Consider the following 21564-nt stretch of genomic DNA (forward strand, 5'->3'; position numbering starts at 1 on the left):
CTTTGCTTCCTTGTTATAGCATGCTCTGTCCCTTGGAGCTCCTCCTTCCCTCTGTAAAGACACCTGTGATTTCATCGGCCCTGTCTGGATAATCCAGAATAATCTCCACATTTTGAAGTCCTTATTCACATCTGCAAAATCTCTTTTGCATATAAAGCAACATTCACAAGTTCTGGGGTTTAGGATGTGGGCATCTTTGGGATCCATTATTCATTTTACCACAGTAGACTTGATGTTCCTATTTTGTTTTTATTTGATTTGTTTTTAGTAAACTGATGTGCTCTTCATGTGAAATTATGAAAAAAATAATTTATTGGACTTGAAGACCAAAGGTACACGATGCCAAGTGGTAATGGTGTATCTAAACACGTGTCCCTTTTATGTCCTACTACTGAGTAAATATTCTTCTATATAATGAAATTATTTAAAAATTAAATATTTTTATTACTATAGAAAAATACAAAAAGGGAATGTATCATAAATATATAATTTTGGCAAGTATATATGTGTTTAGAACTGTAAAATTAATGTTAGACATTTTGCAAAACAAAATTACAAATCATCTGAAAAAACAGTTTTTTGTTGTGAAAAAAATCGAAACAGGATACCCATTTGGTGGCAGTCAATTAATTCTGCTCCTTTCTTACCTGTAACACCTTGACTTTAAGCCTCAATTTCTTTTCCAGAAAATGAAGGAGGCATTATAGAGCAGCTGTGAGTTTTAAATATGTGTTCAGAACAGAGCAAATGGTGACGACTATCCTGTCGATTAATGGGATAATAACATACTGAAATTTTCATAGTCAGTAGTTTCTTACTTGTAAATGTAATGAGGACTTTGAGCAAGGGATTATAATATAAAATTGTATAGTCTGCCAGGAACCCCTCCTTCTTTTTAAGCATGTGGTTGAGTCCAACTGGAGCATAAAGAAAACAACTATCAGAAATATTTCAATATTTGAAGTTAATTATTGATGGACATTTATTATTGACTTGGTCATTTAACTCAAATTATGTTTTTAAAAAGTATGCACATAGATATACAGGTCAGTGGAATAATTAAAATTTAAAATCAATTTCCTTAAGTGATTTTTTAAAGACTAAAATATTTAAATAATGTTAGTTTCTATGTGTATTTGTTGAACTACTTAGAAAATTTTGCAGAATTTTCATTGAACTTTTTAGATCAACGTTGTCTTTAGTTAAGTTGTCAGTCTGCCAGGGAGCCTGTGGACAAGAATAAAGGCAGTAAATTCCTTGTAATTTTTGGTAGGATCCTTGGGGATAACATATATTGATTTCTTTGATTTTGGCTTTACAGCTACAGTAGTTTATGTCTACCACTGAAAATAGACTGTATATAGTTGTTGTATGCAGACAGAAAACTATTATTCTAAATTGTTAGACTTTGAACTAGGAGAATCACAAATTCGAGGTTATGGTGGTCCCTGTTTTCTCCACTCTAATCTTTCTTTACTTCAGTTCCCACTTTTGGGACTTGGGATGTTCAACAATGAAACCAAGTATAGTAACTTTAACAGAACAGTGTGTCCAACCAACTGTTGCAGACATGTGTACAGCAGTCATGAAAGTAAAGCCTGAGACACATGTCCAAATACTAATAATAATCAGAGTACAGACCCCAAAGAACTATAATATCCTCCTTACGGTCATTGCAGTCCTGTCTAATTACAGACGATGAATAAATCATCATGTAGCTGACCCAAGGCAGATGTAATTATAGTATAAAAATGTATGCTCATTCTTAGAATCAAACAAAATGGATAAGATCATGATGTGGCTCATGTCCTATGTGAGGAAAGAAATGGCCTCTATCTATGGAATATAATTTTCTCATGAAGATGCTTTTCTTTTCTAATATAATGTCTTTTTGGAGCCATAGCAATACGTGATTCTAGCAGAAAGATTGGGGGAATCTAATAAATGTGAGTGGGATTAAACTGAAATTTGTGAATAGATTTTCTTGTATTTAAAAAAAAGAGATTAAAATGTATCTTAATAATACTGGATATTTTGACAGATAACTAAGTCACATTGGAACATGGAGTTTTGGAGGCAGATATTGATCTTTCAAAAAAATATATGAAGATGATAAAGGAGATGAAGAGAAGAAGGACAAATCTATTTCTGGCCTGAAATCTGGTCAGCATTTTTCAAATAAAATGTCATTTTCCTTAACTGCATAGACTGAGGGCCCTTTTAAGTTTAAAATATGGTAGCAGGGGAAATTTTTCCATTTATTTTAGGGAAAAACAAAACATTTGTTTTGGGGACAATTCTGATGGCCAAATACATTTAATTTTTTTTTACATTTTATTTTTCTGTAATTAGAATATCATGATTAAAAATGATACTTAGCAGCAAGCTATACACTTCTGAATCCAGTTTTTGAAGTTTTTGAATTCTTACTCAGATGCTTACTCATAATTGATATCTCTGATGTTTTAGATATTTTCTTCCCTTTAGTTCATTAAGAAAAGTTTAGCTCTTTCTTAGAAATTAAAATAATTGTCAGAATTTAATGGGAAGTTGGCACTCCATATCCATCTTACTGTTGAAAAATTTTTGTTCTGATATCTGTCCATCAACAGTTATTTATTAAGCATCTCCAAAATGACATGTGTTATTCAAAGCCCAAGTGATAAAGCAGTGAACAAGGCAACTGCCTTGCTTTACATTTTTATAAGAGGAGGGAAAAGATGTACAGATAAGTTAATTAAAGAAGATAAACTCAAGTCCTCATAAGTATTGTGGAAAAACAACAACATTGGGTAACATGGTGGAGAAGGGTGTGAATCTGGGTGCCCCGTGATCATGGTGGGTGACGCTGGAGTCCAAGAGGCAGCTGGGTCGAGATTTTGGAGGAGCAGAAGGGGTACTAAGGAGTTTGGGATTTAATCTAACTTTTTAAGTAAGGTTTTGGAGTGTTTGAAATGGGTGAACCATGGTCTGATTTATAGTTTTAAATGACCAAGTTTCCTCAGGCTGCTGTGTTCGCAGATCTGCTTATAGAAGAGCAGTTGGTGACAGATGGTAGTGAGCCACTTGTACCAACTGAGATCACAACAAGAACTTGGTAGGTAGATTGATGGTAGATAGATAGATAGATAGATAGATAGATAGATAGATAGATAGATAGATGATAGATAGATGATAGATAGGCCTGACACAGCTAAAGGCCTTTTGGATGTGGGTTTTGAAGGAGAAAGGACTCAAGAATGACCCCAACCCTTCAATGTTAACAGCCAAGGGGATGGGGATAGTCCTGTTCCTTATTAATGTCAGGAAGGTGTGAGGGGAAGAATGGGGTGGGGGAGGGGCAGTTAAAGAGGATTAAGGTGACAGATGTTTCTTTCTTTTTTTAATTATTTTTTTTATTATTATGTTATGTTAATCACCATACATTAATTACATCATTAGTTTTTGATGTAGTGTTCCATGATTCATTGTTTGCGTGTAACACCCAGTGCTCCATTCAATACATGCCCTCTTTAATACCCATCACCAGGCTAACCCATCCCCCCACCCCCTTCCCCTCTAGAACCCTCAGGTTGTTTCTCAGAGTCCATAGTCTCTCATGGTTCGTCTCCCCCTCCAATTTCCCCCCCTTCATTCTTCCGTAAGCCTATCCAGCCATGTTCCTTTTGAGATGGTACTTAGAATCCCAAGTGGAGATGTTATGTAGGAATTTAATAGTATGGTATAAAGCTGGACCTCAGATGGGAGTCAGAGCTAGAAGGGTGAGCCCAGGAGAAAATAAGAGTGTCAGAGGCTTTGAGTCTGCTGGGATCACCTAGGGGAAGGCTGTGGATAGAGAAGAGAAGGGACCTCTGGTGATGGCCCTGGAGACTTGACTATAGGGTTCTGAGAGGCAGAGGGAAAATCTTCTCTGTCATCTAAATTGATTAAAATTATTATTAAATAAAAGTAATTGAGTTTCCAAGTATGCTAGATCTTGCTTTTTAGTATGAATTCATTACTTTAAATATATAATGTGGATATGTATCACATTTACATATTTATGATAAATTTAAGCTTTATTTCCATCTCCCAGGCAAAGAAAGTGATAGGCTCTAGAGCATCTTGAGTGTCAGAAAGTTTTAATAAATCAGTGTCTTCAAGGCTGATAAAAGCTGAATTCAAAAACGGAAGCAAGGACATGTGAGTGTACTCCAAGCTACGCCCTCATCCTCCGCGGCTCCACGCATTTCTGTGACCATTTGCACTCCAACTTCAGACTGGAGAACTCATGAGGAATAAGGATTAGCAGAAGTAGAAGACCCAATGATGTGGGTGTGTGCGCGCGTGTGCGTGTGTGCGCGTGTGCACGCGTGTGTGCCAGCACAGAGGAGGTGGGCTTTTGACAAACTTCACATCAAAGAGCTTTGAGGAATCTGAGGCAGGCAAGAAGCAGGAGAATGTGCGTGGAGAGGATGAGATTTGGGTCGAGAGGTGTATAGGAGCATCTGAGCTGTTACTTAGATGGTAGAGTTATTAAAAGGAAAATAGCATCAAGCATCACTTCTGTTTCTGGTGAAGCATCATGTTCTTTGGCTTGGAACTAACCTACTAATAATAGTTTTATTAACCATAAAGCACAAATATTTGAAATATCAATGTTTCAGAGAGAAATCTGCCAGTTTTTAATTTCTGTTTTAATATTTCCTGAGGGTAGCATTCAGTGAATTTCTGAATTTAAAAAGAATGCAGTCAAATGAAAACACTAATTTGAAAAGATGTGCACCCTTATGTTTACTGCAGCATTATTTACAATAGCCAAATTATGGAATCAGCCCAAGTGTCCCTCAATAGATGAATGGATAAAGAAGCTGTGGTGTGTATACAATGGAATATTACTCAGCCATTAAAAGAATGAAATCTTGCCGTTGGCAACCACATGGATGGATCTAGAGAGTATTATGCTAAGGGACGTAAGTCAGTCAGAGAAAGACAAATACCATATGATTTCATTCATCTGTGGAATTTAAGAAACAAAAGAATAAAGAAAAAAGAGACAGACCAAAAAACAGACTCTTAACTACAGAGAACAAATGGGAGGGGAGGCGGGTGGGGGATGGGTGAAATAGGTGAAGGGGATGAAGACAACACTTACCATGATGAGCACGGAGTCCTGTATAGAATCGTCGAATCACTATATTGTACAAAAGAAACTAATATAATACTGTATGTTAACTATACTGGAATTTAAAAACAACTGAAAAAGAGAAAAAAATAATAAAAATAAAAAGAAAGCCATTGAGAAGAAATGACCCCAACAGTGAGAAGGAGCATTAGTAACTTTAGCATTAAACAAAGTTATTATAAATTAAGAAATTTAATTACAGAAGTGGAACAATATTTATAAACATGTGGCACAATACTGAAAATTGATGAAACATTCATGATTAGACCTTTAATTTTATAGTGTATACATATTATGATTCTTTCTTAAAATTTTAAATAAAACTTTATGTTGAGTGTTAGAATTATGTTGAGTGTTAGTTCCAGTGACTGCCCTTCTTTCTCATGTCCTCCCTTACCTAATTCAAATATGCCCAAAATTATTTTGGTTGTCTTTCTACTGAAATTTTTATTTCTTAAAAATCAGTGTTGTTTGTCGCTGACACATGTAGGATTTAAACATCGCGATAGAGTGAAATGCCATTTCAGGAAATATGGTGCACGCTTGCCACCTAGTGGTAAGAGTGGGAACAAGAGAGGATTTCAAAACAACCCCAAAGAAAGCAAGGAATTCAGTGAAATACTAAATTCACTAATTATATAACTTCAAATATAGTAAGGTATAAATGTTATGTGAAAACTATTATTTTACTGGTTAAAATATGAAAGAGAAAATAGATTTTTAAAAATACGATTTGGTATTTTTTTTCATGAAAAATTAAAAGATGCTTCCCAATTACAAATAAATAAATAAATAAATAACTGTGTGTATGTATATATACACAAGTGTATGTATACATATTCTTATGTGTATATGTTCATATGGAACATTTCTCAATAAAAGCTAAATATAACTTGTGAATATCCTAGAAATAGTCATTGCCCACATTTTGGTGTAGTATTTCCAGTAAAATCTTCCATATGTATATTTATGTGTGAGGCTTTATAATTTAAAATAATCTGTATCCTCATGTCTCATCCAACTTTATACCTTAGTAATTTCCCATGCTGTTCTCTATTCCATCACTATAATTTAGAAATAAGAATTCTGTCACTATAATTTTTGAACACTGGGGCAAGACTTCTCAAGATTTTGCTTTTGCTTTTGTTTTTGTTTGTCTATCAAGTGGTAAACTAATAAAATCGGAGCATCTGGATTAAACAAAGTTAAACAGGCTTCGTGGTCCCTGATTTCTGTGAATAAGAAAGGGTTTACCAAAAGCTAATATATGGAAGCGCACCATGCTTCTCAGTCTTACTAATCCACAATACATTTCTTCCTTGCTAGAGCAAAATGTTACATTAAACTTCATGTTTCCAAAGAATTTATCATGAAATATTTGGATAAATGTTCACCTAAGATATTTTAAGTGGAAATTTTAAAGCTGGACTTAAAGTACTCGTCAATACTCTCAAAATCTGCATCTGTGTGTTGTGTTTCTCTGTTCCAAAAACGTTGTTACTACAGTTGTAGGACAATGTTGCCACTTTTGTCCAAGACTCAATTTATGGGATCACTAAAAACTTTAGGAAAAAACTCCTGGATTTCATATTGGAGCCAAAACACCAAGATCTATTCTATATACTTGCTTGTCTTGGCTTTCCAGGATGGGACCTGAATCTCTCTTTCCAATTTGGTGTTAGAAAATGCACATTATCTTGATGGTCTTGTTATCCTATGAATCAAGGAATATCATAACTATCTTATATATCTAAACCTTCCTTCTGTAAAGTAGTTCAAGCACCTGTTAAGATCTGTACTTGCCATTATCTTTAACATGCATAAAATCTAATTTCTGTTTCTTTTTTAGAATTGAACTTCAGTAGTATTTTACACTAGGCATGGGTAGAGCAAAGAAATTACTCCCCAAGATATTAAAATAACTTAGGAAGTCTCAGTTTCAGGAAAGTCCTGAACATAACTTAGAAAGATGTGTAGTTGGCTATAAAAATGGAGACCGGTTACAGACTTACTTTTTTTTTCCTTTTTATACGTAAATACTACAACAACATAGAATTAAAGAGCTTGGAGCTTCAGGCCTCTGGTGTATTGGTGACTTTGTTTTCATATTTAAATATACCACTAAATTCATATAATTACTTTCAAGAGAGAAAAGGGATAAACACCTTAATTTCTGCAAGTCTTGTAAGGTTAATTACTGGTATTACCTGTCATGACGTTCCCTCAGGTAATATTAGAAATAATTTGAAACCACTTTGTGACTCCTAGAAGGGGGTTGTCTCTTAACACTTGGGATTGGATTTTTGTGAAATGAATGATGGGTGTTGTAGGAAATAACAGCTTGGAGAAAAATATGCGAGGGACACTACATATTCCCCAGATAAATATTCCTCAGACATTTTTGAGAAAAAGGTGTCTCATGATACATTCCTTTATTTTCCAATGTCTCACAAGTGGCTGTAAACCGGGGTGTCACAGAGTTGGTGCTCACCGCTGTGGTGGAGTGCCCGGTGAGGCATGGTGGTCAGCATCCATCTGCTCCCACGGGTCGGTTCCCATGAGCTGATTGTTAGATATTTTAAATATTACCCCAAGATATAATAGATGTATAAGCTATACATCTATGTGCTGAAACCCATTTAATAATTTCTCTTACAAAGCTGTACTAGCTGCAGAACAGCTATGCTATTTGTTACACAAAAGAGTAAATACTTCTGTGTATAACTTGTCTTTTCAGACACCGTTTATCGCATGCTATTATGTATGAAATCATTCGTTTAGGTCTGCATGCTCATCTTGTGTTGACGAGAGATCTGTGAATGACCGTCCTCACTTTACCGATCAGGAAATTTAATATTATGTCGCTTAACTTTCATATTCTATATCTCCTTAATATTATAAGTTGTATTTATTTATTTAATTTTGGGTAATTATCATCATAATTCAAAACCAGCTAACATGTGTCTATCCTATACCATCGGACAATATCGGTTACAGTTTTTAAAGATTGATCACATTTACTCGCCACATCCGTATGTGGTAGTCAAGATTAGCCCCCCTTAAATACATGTAACTGAAACTGGGAGATTTTAAGGAACATTGGCTCAAGTTTGCACAGCCTGGAAGGGATGGATCCGGGTTTCAGTCTCAAGCATTTTGGATCCACGGCCCCCATGCAATGCCCGCCTTCTGGAACAGCTTACGATTCAGCTATAATGCTTGCATCCCCAGGCTGGCACTCTCCTCAGTTCTCGGCATTATGAAGTCACTTAGGTAAGTATGATCCTTATTCCCATTTTAGAGATGTGATAACTGAGTAGGTGTTCATGGAAGGAGCCATCTATCCTTAGGGATTACCACTCCTCGCAGCCGAGACCCAGCTCTGCCCACAGTAGGGTCGTCAGGACTCTGCCATCCCAGGATGAAGTGTCTGGAGAAACACACACTAAGCTTCATTCTAACGTGCAGTCTCTTACATAGCCAAAAAAAAATAATGCTTTGCCCAAAAGGGTATGTTTTGGTGCAGGAGGAGGAGGGAACAGTGAGGTGAAACCCATTTTGAGGTGTTAGAATATCCATTTTCTGTTACCTGAATGATTTAAATCAAGAGCAATGCTGTGTTTGCGCACATGACATTCTTTTGACTGACTAGAATATTTCACTACATTCAGTTACTGTGTTTTTCTTAAAAAGAAATACTTATCATTGTGTCTAGATAATAAAATGGTGATGTTCAGTAAGCCCTTCCACCGAAGCGAGGTTGCAATAGCTGCACTCATGATAATTCAATACACTTGCAAATAGTTCAGAGATGGGGTGCCTGGGTGGCTCAGCCAGTTAAGCGTCTGACTCTTGATTTTGGCTCGGCTCATGATCTCAGGGTTGTGAGATCGAGTCCTGCATCAGGCTCAGCGCTCAGTGGGGAGTCTGCTTAAGATTGTCTCGATTCTCTCCCTGTCTCTCTTTCTCTCCCTCTCTCTCAAAAAAACAAAAAACAGTTCAGAGACAAAAAAGCCATGAAAATAGTTTCTTCTATATAGTTAGTTTTTAAAAAGTCAATATGAAGCTATATTTGCTCTTCTGATAGCAACAGAAAACCTCCTTCCAGAAATAAGTAGACTCTTGATGTTGGGAATTTTGCGTGTGAGGTACTCTGAACTGTGAGTATTACATCTTCAACCACCATGTTACTGTGAGTAAATCTTACCCTTAACTTGAGTTTCTTCCAGATAGTTTTAGGAAATAAGGAGGCTGGTTTTTAAGAGGCAAGAGCTTTTGACGATGCACATTGAATTTCTAAGTAGAACAAGTCCTCCACAAACTGGTAGAATGGGTCTTTCTCTGCCATAGTAAGAGAGCCAAGGAAATGATGCTGAGGTGTAGTTTCTGAGAATATCACAAATTGGATTGTACCTGAAGACCATGGCACTAAAGGTTAGCTCTCCACTAATAAACATACTTGTTAGTTTTCTGCTTTCTGGGATACTCAGGTATGCACCCTGGCCAGAGTTAACCTGTTTTATTTTTTTAGGATTTTATTTATGTATTTGAGAGAGAGAGAGAGAGAGAGAGAGAGAGAGCAGGGGGAGGAGCAGAGAGAGAGGGACAAGCAGACTCCATGCTGAGCATGGAGGCTGACACGGGGCTCAATCCCATGACCCCAAGATCATGACCTGAGCCCAAATCAAGAGTCAGACCTAACCAACTGAACAACCCAGGCACCCCCAGAGTTAACCTTTTGCTCAGGGACAGTAATCAATTAAAAGTATCTGTTGAATATTTACTATAAGCCTAGAAATGTTAAACCATATAAGAGATTAAAAATGGACATTTTTCAGAGGCATGCCCTTAGCCTCAAAGAACATGTGGGGAAAGATGATAAGCATATGCTAAGTGCTAAGCTCTTCTTAAAATTGTAAGTATAATAGGATTTAAGAAAAAGATAATTTTCTTGGTAGCTTGGAATAATATTTCAAAACTGCACAGATAGTACAGTGCTGATACGATTTGGGTAGCAGAGTGGAGAATGGATATTGCAAGACAGAGAGAGGGGAGGAACGTATTTGGCCTCTGAGCCACAGATATCTGGAATGCGCTGAGGGTCACGGGAAATAATGTCGGTCTGTAGAATGTGTCCAGACATCCTTGAAACACGCTAATAATGTAGCTTGCTTTGGGAGGCAGGAAGGTGCCATTTTATCTTTTCAGCAGGAGATAGAAATAAGAATCTTTAATGAACCATTGCCTATCTGCATTTACATGAGAGAAATATTCAGACATACAAGAGCAAGAACATTCAGAACCCAATATAAGTTGTTATACATTTTTTTCTTAGCCATTGCAAGATTTGCTTGTTTATTTTTATCATTTGCATAGCAATTCTGTAAATTCTGGCAAAAGTAAGAAGAAAGAGATGGAATAATACCTGGAATAATAATAATTTTTAAAAGTGAGCTGATTAACTGGCACATTTGCCTGATCAGTTGATGTAAAGAAGTGTGTCAGGAATGTGATTTCTTGACAGTCCTGAATACCTGTTACGATACCAGTCAGACCACCAATATTTAACCATAGCTGATACCGGCACACTGATTTGTAGTTTATAAGACCCGTTCACAACTACTAAGCAGTAGAACTAGAAACAAAATCCCATTTGGAGAATTCAGAATTCAAGTTTCAGTGCTCTTACCAATATTCTCTTGCATTTCATTCAATTACAGAATGTGATATCATTTTTATTTATATACTTAAAATTTCAAAACTAACCCATCCTATTTAATAGTAATTATAGCAATTTTTCCAACTCATTCTGGAAGGGCAATAAATATTTATGCTCTCGTAAAGGTATTTTTGACTTGATGGATAACTGTGTTTTCAGAACCACCACAATCTATTAGGGCAAACGTATTTTTTATGTTTTTTTACTAAGGTATTTTGCAGCTATTCCATGTGCAGAAAACTCCTTCTTGTTCTGTGTACACATTTGACAACATTCATTATCTGCTTAACAGACCATATCGGTTCTGCAAAAGCCATTATGGTTGACTACAGAAATTTAAAGTTCTTTCCTTACTAAAGAGCAGAATTTTGCAATCATATAGCAGATCATTAAATTTTACATTTTAAAAGACTTATATGATGCTTAACAAGTCACTAGCCCATGTTAAGCATGATACTTTCTTTTCAAAATGACTACTGCATATTTTCTAATCTACAATATGTGTTTTTTTTTTTTTTTTTTCAAAATGACCACCGCATATTTTTAAATCTTTAGCCAGGGACCTAAAGGCAAACCAAGCCAAGGGAAGAAGGAACTGTTCTTCTGGGAAACGGGGAAAATGTTGAAGGGGGGGGTAGGGGGGTGGGGGGAGGTGGGGAGGGTGGAGGGAGGGCTGTGGAGAGCCAGAAGGAATCACTTTGCTTGAGTTAGCTGTATCTTTTTTAAATTTTTTTTAATTTTTTATTTTCAAGACTTGAGTGTTTTTGTTTTGTTTTGTTGTTGTTACTGTTGTTAGGATTTCTCTAGGCGTGTTAAAATATACTAAGTTGCCTTATGCAAATTATTTGCCTGAAATTTTGGTTAATATAGCAAATACATTTAAAGAAGGTAACTTTTTAAAATACCCATGATATATAGTCGTGAAGGTGAAAAAGTCATTACAACATGACTGGCATTTAGATAGTACTGATCATTAATAATTCTTTACTGATCGATTAACTCACCACTGTAAATGATGTGTTTTGTATCGAATATGTTTTTCTAGAATGCTATCCTTAAAAGGGTTTTAGAACTATTGTTGAGAAAAATAAATGAAACACTAAAATCATATTTTCTAAGATAGGTGAGATCATTATGAAGGTAAAAACAAAAGTTAGCTTTAAAGCATGATCTATAAACTATCATGAGTAATGCAGTATTACTCTAGAGTGATTATTCTAAACATCCTATTACTCTGATAATGAAAGAAATGTATTTTCCTAATATTGAAGTCATATCTAACGTTATATTTTGCTATACTAAACTCTTCACTATTTCTCCTATGTATTGGATACCTCCGTGGGTTCTTACTTTTCCTCCCAGTGTCCTGAATGTATATCCTAATCTGGAGATCATGGACCACCATACCTAAAGTTACTAGGACATGTGAAACACATGAAAAGTAGGCTAATTTCGTCACCATGTATATGTTAAATGTTGATGAGAATAATATATATTTTTCTTATGTTGTTCAGGATTAATTTTCCCTCGTTCTGAATTTCCATGACATTCTTTGTTTTGTTCATATGCTTAAATAATGCTATAGGGATTTGTTTAATATATACTTTCTTCATTAGTATTTTGTAAGCCCATGCTTTATAAAATTATTTCAATGTTAATTTACTTAAGACTTTTTGCACAGTACAACTATATTTGTACAGACAGAATTTCAGTGTAAAGCATAATGTTGTGCATGTGGTAGGCACTTAGTTTTTGTTAAATGAATGCACCAAGTCAAAAAAAAAAAAAAAAAGAACCCGTATAGATAATGTACTTCATTTTTATGATGGAAAATCTCCTGTGCCAGTTTTATAAACTGAGCACGTCTAGAGAATGCCAGCTCTGTTAGGAACACAAGAAATAATTACCACAATGGCAACACTTCTGAGAACGGAATGTTGGGTCATTTATCTCAATTTGATGGAAAACTAATCTTTTTGTTTTTAGATTTGTAATATGAGTGATTTACTACTGAATATCAGGTCTAACTTTTTTCTTCATTTTCCTTTTCTTCTTATTTTTAGCTCCCTGTGAAGGCAATACATTCTTCTGCCATAGTAACATGTGTATTAACAATACACTAGTCTGCAATGGACTCCAGAACTGTGTGTATCCTTGGGACGAGAATCATTGTAAAGGTAATGATCAAAAATTTGTAAAAGTCCTCTGCTTGTAGAGTGGGAAGAGGTTTATTATAATGTGGAGATGTGTCAGACAGACTGAAGAATTGACGTGTATATGGGCTTTGTAGAACCTCTTGTATATTTTGTAATTCATGTGTAAATGTCTTTCTTTGCTTTTGCCAGAAGTTTCCTTACTCATTAATGTATAGTAGAGAATCTTTAACGCTTGAATGCTCATTAAAGACATCTTATTAGAGCCTGCAGAGCCATGGAGAGGAAATGAAGCTTTTAGTGCAGTGTTTTTCCTATCAGACCTGATGCCTGCACCACTCATTTATTCCAGTCTGTCTTCATTGGACTGTGTGCACATACTCTAGAGGGAAAGTGCATTGAAGGAACATTTGTGTTTTCAGGTACTTCCAGCCACTTCCAGCCACTTAACTTGACTTCAGTTTTGCTACCAAAATGCTTTTCTTCATTTCCAATGAAAATAGCTTCCAATGCCCCAGCTCCCTTCTCTAGCCTGGACACAAAGGTTTGTTTATGTAGATAGCAATCCGTGGCTCGGTTATGAATGTTGCATGTTTTAGTTAAGTTGAAAAATGCCAAGCATATTCTTTTATTCAGATTCAATATTAACTGATTCGCAAAGGGAAAGGAACAGGCGATTTACTCTTTCATGCTTAAAGTCCAGTATTGTCTATTAAAATGTCTTCTGTGACTAGAAGCCAAGAGGCATTGACCCAGTAGCCATGGTTCATGGTCAAGGAGAAAGGCATATGCAGCCTTGATTAGTTTGTTGGTGGGAGTAGGTGATTATTCAAGGAACCACTTCTGAATGGATTGGAGATTAAGTAATTTGTGTAGTAGAATCTTAAATCGGCACTATTAATAATTGGTAGTCATAAGCTTTATTTGCCCAATGGGATTTGTTCCCACATATAAGGACCATTTGGCATAAGAGAGGAGTGAAGAGAATGTGAATGGATATGCTTTATGAGCTTCCATGTTTATTTTCTCCAGATGGCAAGACCACTGTTTTGATTCAAATTCATTCTCTTTTGAGAGGGGAACACACCTTTACCATTTCAATCGTTGTGACAGGGCTCATTTCACTGTGGGTTTAATTCCAGACCACCAAAATAAAGCTAATATCACAATAAAGTGAGTCAAATGAATTTTTTGGTTTCCTAGCAGATCTAAAAGTTTTTTACACTATACTGTCGTCTGTTAAGGGTGTGATACAGTATGTCCTTAGAAGCAATGTACCATATAGCTTAATTAAAAAATATTGCTAAAAGTGCTAACCACCACGAACCCTTTCAGCAAGTCAAAATCTCTGGTCACAGATCACCATAACAAATATATTAATAATGAAAGAGTTTGGAATATTGCAAGAATTATCAAAATGTGACACAGAGACACAAAGTGAGCAAATGCTGTTGGAAAAAGGGTGCTGATAGACTTGCTCCATGCAGGGTTGCCACAAACCTTCAATTGTTAAAAAACACAGTATCTGTGAAGTGCAACAAGGTGAAGTGCAATGTAACAAGTTCTGCCTGCAGTTTATTGGAGTTAGTTCTATGGACTAACATATGGTGTATCCTAAAAAATGCCCTATGTGCCCTTGAAAAGAATGCTTGCTGCCATTGTTAGGTGGATTGTTCTAGAGATGTAGGTTTACAGCATTGTTCAAGTCTTCTGTTTCTGTTCTCATTTTCTACCGTGTTTTATCTATTTTTTGAAAGTACCTCTTGAATTCTCCAACTGTTATGGTTGAATTTTCTGCCTCTTTCTTCACTTCTGTAAATTTTCATTTTATGTATTTTTGAGCTTAGTTGTTAGGTCCATATATGTTTAAGATTGTATTTTTCTGATGGCTTGGCCCTTTTTTTTGATCATTATAAAGCTATCTTCTTTTTTTAAATAACTTTTTGCTTTATTTTGTCTAATTTTAGCACATCCACTCCGGCTTTCTTCTAAATGCAGTTTGTTCAGTCTTTTTCTATCCGTTTGCTTTCGGTCCATCTATATCTTTGAATATAGAGTATGTCTTCTGTAGACAGTATATAGTTGGATCTTACTTTTTGATCCAGTCTGAAAATATTTGCCTTTTCATCGGATTGTTTAATCCACTCATATTTGATGCTGATATTGATGTGTAGTTGGATTTACATGTGCCACTTTACTTCTTTTCCCCTCTATGTCCCATGTATTTTTGTTCCTCTTTTCTTCCTTTATTGGCCTCTTTTGCAAGGAGTGAATACATTCTACTGTAACATTTTAATTCCTTTAGTGATTTTTAATGTATCTTTTGAGTTATTTTCTTAATGGTTATTTTAGGGCTTACAATATACAGCCTAACTTCTCAAAACGTATTTCAGATTTATACTAATTTAATCCTAGTAACATTATTTCAATATAGCTCTGTTCTCTCTTTCTTTTTACCTATTACTTTTTTCCATATTATTTTTATATATGTTACAAATCAAAGAATACATTGCTGTAATTATTACTTTATATAATTTTAGAACAAGTGTATATTCATGTAGTCCATTATATAACCCTTCTTCTTTACCATTTCTGATTCTCTTCCTCTGTTTTGTGGATTCACAGTCCCATCTGATGTCACTTCCTTATTCCAGGACAGTTTTGCTCCTACCTACCTCACTTGTATTGTTAATACCAAATATATAATATTTATTTAAGTTATAGGCCCAACAATACAATTTTATACATATGACATTACTCTTTTAAAAAGTTAAGGGAAGAATGCTGAAGATATATGCAACTAAACAGTCCTTTGTAATTATGTGTATAATTGCCTTTATTGACAATATTTATTTGCCTCTTTAATTTACTGTCTTCTTAATTTTTTCATTTAGGTTTGAATTACTGTCTAAAGTCACTTACTTTCAATCCCAAGAATTTCTTTTAATATTTCTTTTAAGGCATTTCTTTCAGCATTAAATTATCTTTATTTTTGTTTATCTGGAAATGTCTATTTTGTCCCCATTTTTTTTAAGGTTTTATTTATTTTTTTGAGAGAGAGAGAATGAGAGAGAGCACATGAGAGGGGGGAGGGTCAGAGGGAGAAGCAGACTCCCTGCCGAGCAGGGAGCCTGATGCGGGACTCAATCCAGGGACTCCAGGATCATGACCTGAGCCGAAGGCAGTTGCTTAACCAACTGAGCCACCCAGGCACCCTGTCCCCATTTTTGAAAGTTAGTCATGCTGGATATTAGGTTTTCGATCAATGGTTTTTGTTCTGGTTTTTTTTGCCTGCAGCATTTTGAATATGTCATGCCTCTGTCTTCTGGCCTCCAAAATTTCTGATGATAAATCAGCTGTTAATCTGATTGGGGTTCCTTTCTATGTGAGGAGTTATTTTTCCCTTGTTGCTTTCAAGATTTTCTTTTGCAACATTTTTAATCTTTTATGTCAGAGTGTGGGTATCATTTCATTTGTCTTATTTGGAATTTGTTGACATTCTTAGATGTGAAATTTGTTCATCAAATTTAGGAAGTTTTCACCTTTTATTTATTTATTTATTTGAATATTTTTCTGTTACTTTCTCTCCTTACATGCTCATCCATTATGTTGGTGCCATTGATGGTTTGCCTCATTTTTCTGAGGCTCTGTTCATTTTTCTGCATCTTTTTATCTTAGTCTTCTTCAGATTGCATAATTTTCCTTCATTTCTCTGCAAGTTTGCTGTTACTTTCCTCTTCCAGCTGAAATGTACTGCTGAGTCACTCAAATGAAGTTTTTATGTCAGTGACTGTGCCATTCATAGATTTTTCACTTTTTCCTTTTTTGTAATTTTTGTTTCTTCGCTGCTATTCTGCATGTGATGAGGCCTTATCCTTCTATTTTTCTTTACTTCTTTAACCATTGTTTCCTTTAGTTCCTTGAACATGTTTATAACAGCTGCTTTGAAATCATTGTCTGCTAAGTTTGATGTCTGGCCCTCTCCAAGGCTTTTTCCCCCTAGTGTATGAATTGCATTCTCCTGTTTGTTTACATGCCTTGGGGTATTTTGTTGGAAACTTCATGTTAGATAATGTATTGTAGCAATTCTGGATACTAGTTCCTCCCTCCCCGGGGCTTGTTGCTGCTATCATTTTTTGTTTGTTTGTTTGTTTTTGTGTTTGTAAGCGTTGACTTGGCTGGCCTGTTTCAGTGATGTCTGTCCCTGATGTTGCTGCATGGAGACCATGCTGTGGGCAAGCATACCATAACCTCAGATGGTCATGGTTTAGTAAAGCGCTCTCTGACCATCCTTCTCCTGTCCTGTTTATTTGTCCGTCTTTGTTGGTATCACACCCACCTATTAGTCTCTACTAATTGCTGAATAATTGTTCTGTTATTTTGGACAGTTCCCAGGAGTATAAATTTTTCCAAGGTCTGATCCAATTAAATTCAATTCCATTAGGAGTTAGTCTTTGAGTCTAGCTTTTGTGATTTGTTCTAAACTAAGAGGGCTTTCTTTACCTGTTATTTTCCTGTATTTTATGTTAAACTTCTACCTATTCTAAGGTCTGGCTTGTTGGTACTGAGGAGTTGACAGTCTCTTCTTAATTGCTTACCAGAAAATGTCTGTTGTTTTGAGATTTCCTTAGGCTTGAACTTCTCCACACTGTTCCAAAAAATGTAACTTTCTTTGGGGAAAGCTACAGTGCTTTCTGTTCTTGTGGCCTGCCTCCCTTCATGGGCAAAACATCTGCATTACTGCTCTAGGTGCTGAAAGGAGGCAGGGATAATGACTGACTTTTCTTGGAGTAACACCCCTACTTTATGAATAGGGTACTGGATGAGGGTGGTAACTTCTGGTCTTCTCAGCTTGCCTCTTTGGGCAGATCGACTCTATGAGTGAGCTTGGGCAAGGGTGATCAGAGACACGCATTCTCAGCCTGCTGCACCTGGTGTAGAGTTTCCATCCTACCAATGGGGGCTGGGAGGAGGAATGGAGCCCTTGGTAACTCATCATCTCCTGCCTAGAATAGAGTACCTACCTGCACTATGGATTCAGGGGGTGGGGAGAAATGCTTGTGGTTTGCTCCACTTGGGGAGGTACTGTAGCTCTAGGTGGGGAGTGTTAGGGAGAAGAAGCCCTATGCCATTGTCTGAAACCTCCCTCAGTAAGCTTCCATTATGACGAATTGGGGTGGGGTTCGGGGAACGGGTTTAAAGGACAGACTCTCACTGTTCTTAAAGAAATTTAGTAAATTTTCTTGAATAAATGTACTTCCATTTGCTCTTTCCATTAGGACAATTTCCAGAAACTATATCTCTATCTATCTATCTATCTATCTATCTATCTATCTATCTATCAATTTTTAATCATTTTTACCAGTTGTGGTTTTTTCATTAGGGAAAGGGCCCACAGACGGACATATACACCATTCCAGAAGTGTCTGTCATGAAATTTAATTACCTTTTGGTATCAGAATATTGGTATTACTGTGAGTTCAGTTATTTAAGTCAGGAATAAATTCAAAACAATATAGATAAGGTCGTGTTCCCACTCATCGAGTTTTGGATGTTTTCTTATACTTATGAAGAGAAAAATAATTTACTGTTTTTAACATTACTAATTTATTTCCAAATGTCATGCTAAAGGTCTTGTAAGAACTTTTTCAAACGTCTGTTGAAAGTAGGGATGCTGGGCAATGGGAGGTCTGTCTCGAAGGCTAGAAGATAGGGCCCTTGTGAAAAGGGACACTTCTTGTTTATTTTTAGAGATTTGTTCATGTTACTTTAAGCCTGTACCAATTCTCTGCTCAGTGTACTCCTTTTTATGAGCTTTGACTAGCATATTAATGCGTGGTGGATTGTTTCTTGTTTTGTTTGTTGTTTTCACTCTCCAAAACTGTAGAGAAGAGGAAAGCCAGCCTGCTGGACCAGCTCACCAACACCAGTGGGACCGTCATTGGTGTGACTTCCTGCATTGTGATCATCCTTATTATCATCTCTGTCATTGTGCAGATCAAACAGCCTCGTAAAAAATATGTCCAAAGGAAATCGGACTTTGACCAGACAGTTTTCCAGGAGGTGTTTGAACCTCCTCATTATGAGTTGTGTACTCTAAGAGGGACGGGAGCCACAGCTGACTTTGCAGATGTGGCAGATGACTTTGAAAACTACCATAAACTGCGGAGATCCTCTTCCAAATGCGTTCACGACCATCACTGTGGGTCACAAGTGTCCAGTACGAAAGGCAGCCGCAGTAACCTCAGCACAAGAGATGCTTCTGTCTTGACAGAGATGCCTCCGCAGCCCGTCAAACCCCTTATCCCGCCCATGAACAGAAGAAATATCCTTGTCATGAAACACAACTACTCGCAAGATGCCGCAGATGTCTGTGACATCGACGAGATCGAGGAGGTGCCGACAACGAGTCACAGGCTGTCCCGACATGACAAAGCCATCCAGCGGTCAGTATCAATAGATTTTTTGATGACAACTATAACCTGAGGACTGTAATGCCTCCAGAATATTGTGTTCTAGTTGATCTTCATATTTCAGTTTCTCTTTTTATTAATGATTTAAACCATAGTGTCTCAAGTTTTTCCTCTCCCTTTTCTTTTTTGGTGCTATCCATACCCTTCTTAAATCCTGTTTATATACATGGGTGTTTGTGTGTGAGCACACACAGACCAAAGAGATTTCATTTATTTCTATACATATATAGTATTTATTTCTACAAAAATTATGGTTTTAATTTATATTATAAATTTGTATTGCTAATTTGCTTCCACGTAGTCATGAATTTTGCTCTCATCAATACTCAACATGTTTTCAGATATGAAATGATATTTGGAAATAACTGCCTTACCAAGATGGTTAACCCATGTCATTGAATAATTTTAATGTAAAAATAACATATTTTGCAATATAATGTATTATATTTTTGTATGAAAATGAAAATACTGAAATCCTTTTTTCCACATATCACATGATACTTACATTACAAATTGCATATAATGGTATGGTATGCTAAAATACTAAACATTTATATTTAAATGTAGAAAAAATAGTAGAAACATTTGATTCATTTTCCTTTTAACATAAAGATAATATTACCTGTATCGTATTATTAGCCCTAAAATTGGTAAAAATTTTGGGGAAAGAAAATTTAATTTAGAAAAAAAACCTATTTTAAACCCCCAAATCCAAAATACGTATGTTTTGTTTTGCATGTTTACTAGCATTTAGTTTGTTTTATAAATGCACATACTTTCTCAATTCATTATGCATCCTCAAAACCTAAAATATTTTCAGTTGATTTAATATTTAAAAAAAATTTTTTTTTTAAAGATTTTATTTATTTATTTGAGAGAGAGAATGAGAGAGAGAGAGCTCATGAGAGGGGGGAGGGTCAGAGGGAGAAGCAGACTCCCTGCTGAGCAGGGAGCCCGATGCGGGACTCGATCCCGGGACTCCAGGATCATGACCTAAGCTGAAGGCAGTCGCTTAACCAACTGAGCCACCCAGGCGCCCTGATTTAATATTTTTGCATGCTGATGGAAAAAATCTATTTCCACAGTTTGATGAATTTTTAGGAATGCTCTTATGTAAATATTTGTATGCATATTTACTTTTTGTGCAAATATTACTTTGTTGAATGAAATAGCCATAACATTCCAGGTTCCGCCTCATTGGGTCTCTAAGCAAACCTGAATCTGAACACAACACAACTAGGGTCTAAAAAGAAAATTCAAGGTAAGCGAATGCCCTTGGTTCCTTCTCCCACCTTGTTGTACTCTGTTTTGTTTTGTTTTGTTGCAATTGTCTTGTAGATTTTTTTAGGGAATGTGCTATTTATTCATTATCTCTTGAGATAAGTGTTTCATAATATTTCATAATCAGAAATATACTGGATTCAATGCTGATGGAGTGATGATTTTTAGCATACATATCTTTAAAATAAATGTTCATATTCTTACCATCAGGCATTGTACTAGAATGTTATTTAAAAAAAGAATGTTAAATTAGCAAGTTAAATTTTACATGTTTTAAGGTTAAAATACGAAAAACTAGTAAACTCTTTTCAAAAATATCAGAAGAGATGCAAGTTTTTCATAACAAAAACAATTGAATATTGTCACAATATAACTGAAGTCAACATATAAAGCTGGTAATTTTCTTATTTAATTTGGCAATATTCTACTCAGACTCACACTAACTATTTGGTGGTACTTATACAATCTGTGCACTCTTTAATTTTGCATGAATATGTAGCTTATTTCATGAAAATTAAATGCAGCATGTTATGCCAAATTCTATGATATCAAATTTGAATGCTTAACAATGTCAAATGTTCCATAAATACTAGTTGTCTATGTGTACATCTATTTTGCAATCAAATACCATGAGAGCTTTACTTTTAGGACTTGATAATCTATATCTATATTAGACTAATTTGTCTCCAATTAAATTTGCTTGACAGCTAAACTCTTCAAAACACTTCAAGCTTATCAACTATTCTTGAATTAGGTGAATGCATTTCCATGCTC

General features: G+C 35.7%; 1 protein-coding gene across 1 annotated transcript in view; it reads left to right on the top strand.

Annotated features, from left to right (window-relative positions):
- Positions 1-20770, top strand: part of NETO1 (neuropilin and tolloid like 1) — a 104710-nt gene extending 83940 nt beyond the window's left edge. Inside the window, exons 8-10 of the mRNA XM_044921135.1 lie at positions 12947-13060; positions 18924-19482; positions 20696-20770. Coding sequence (XP_044777070.1) covers positions 12947-13060; positions 18924-19482; positions 20696-20756 — 734 coding nt within the window. The 3' untranslated portion in view covers positions 20757-20770. The remainder of the gene's footprint in view (positions 1-12946; positions 13061-18923; positions 19483-20695) is intronic.
- The last annotated feature ends 794 nt before the right edge of the window (positions 20771-21564 follow it).

Source organism: Neomonachus schauinslandi, chromosome 14, assembly GCF_002201575.2.
Source record: "Neomonachus schauinslandi chromosome 14, ASM220157v2, whole genome shotgun sequence".
In the NCBI taxonomy this organism is placed as follows: Eukaryota; Metazoa; Chordata; class Mammalia; order Carnivora; family Phocidae; genus Neomonachus; species Neomonachus schauinslandi.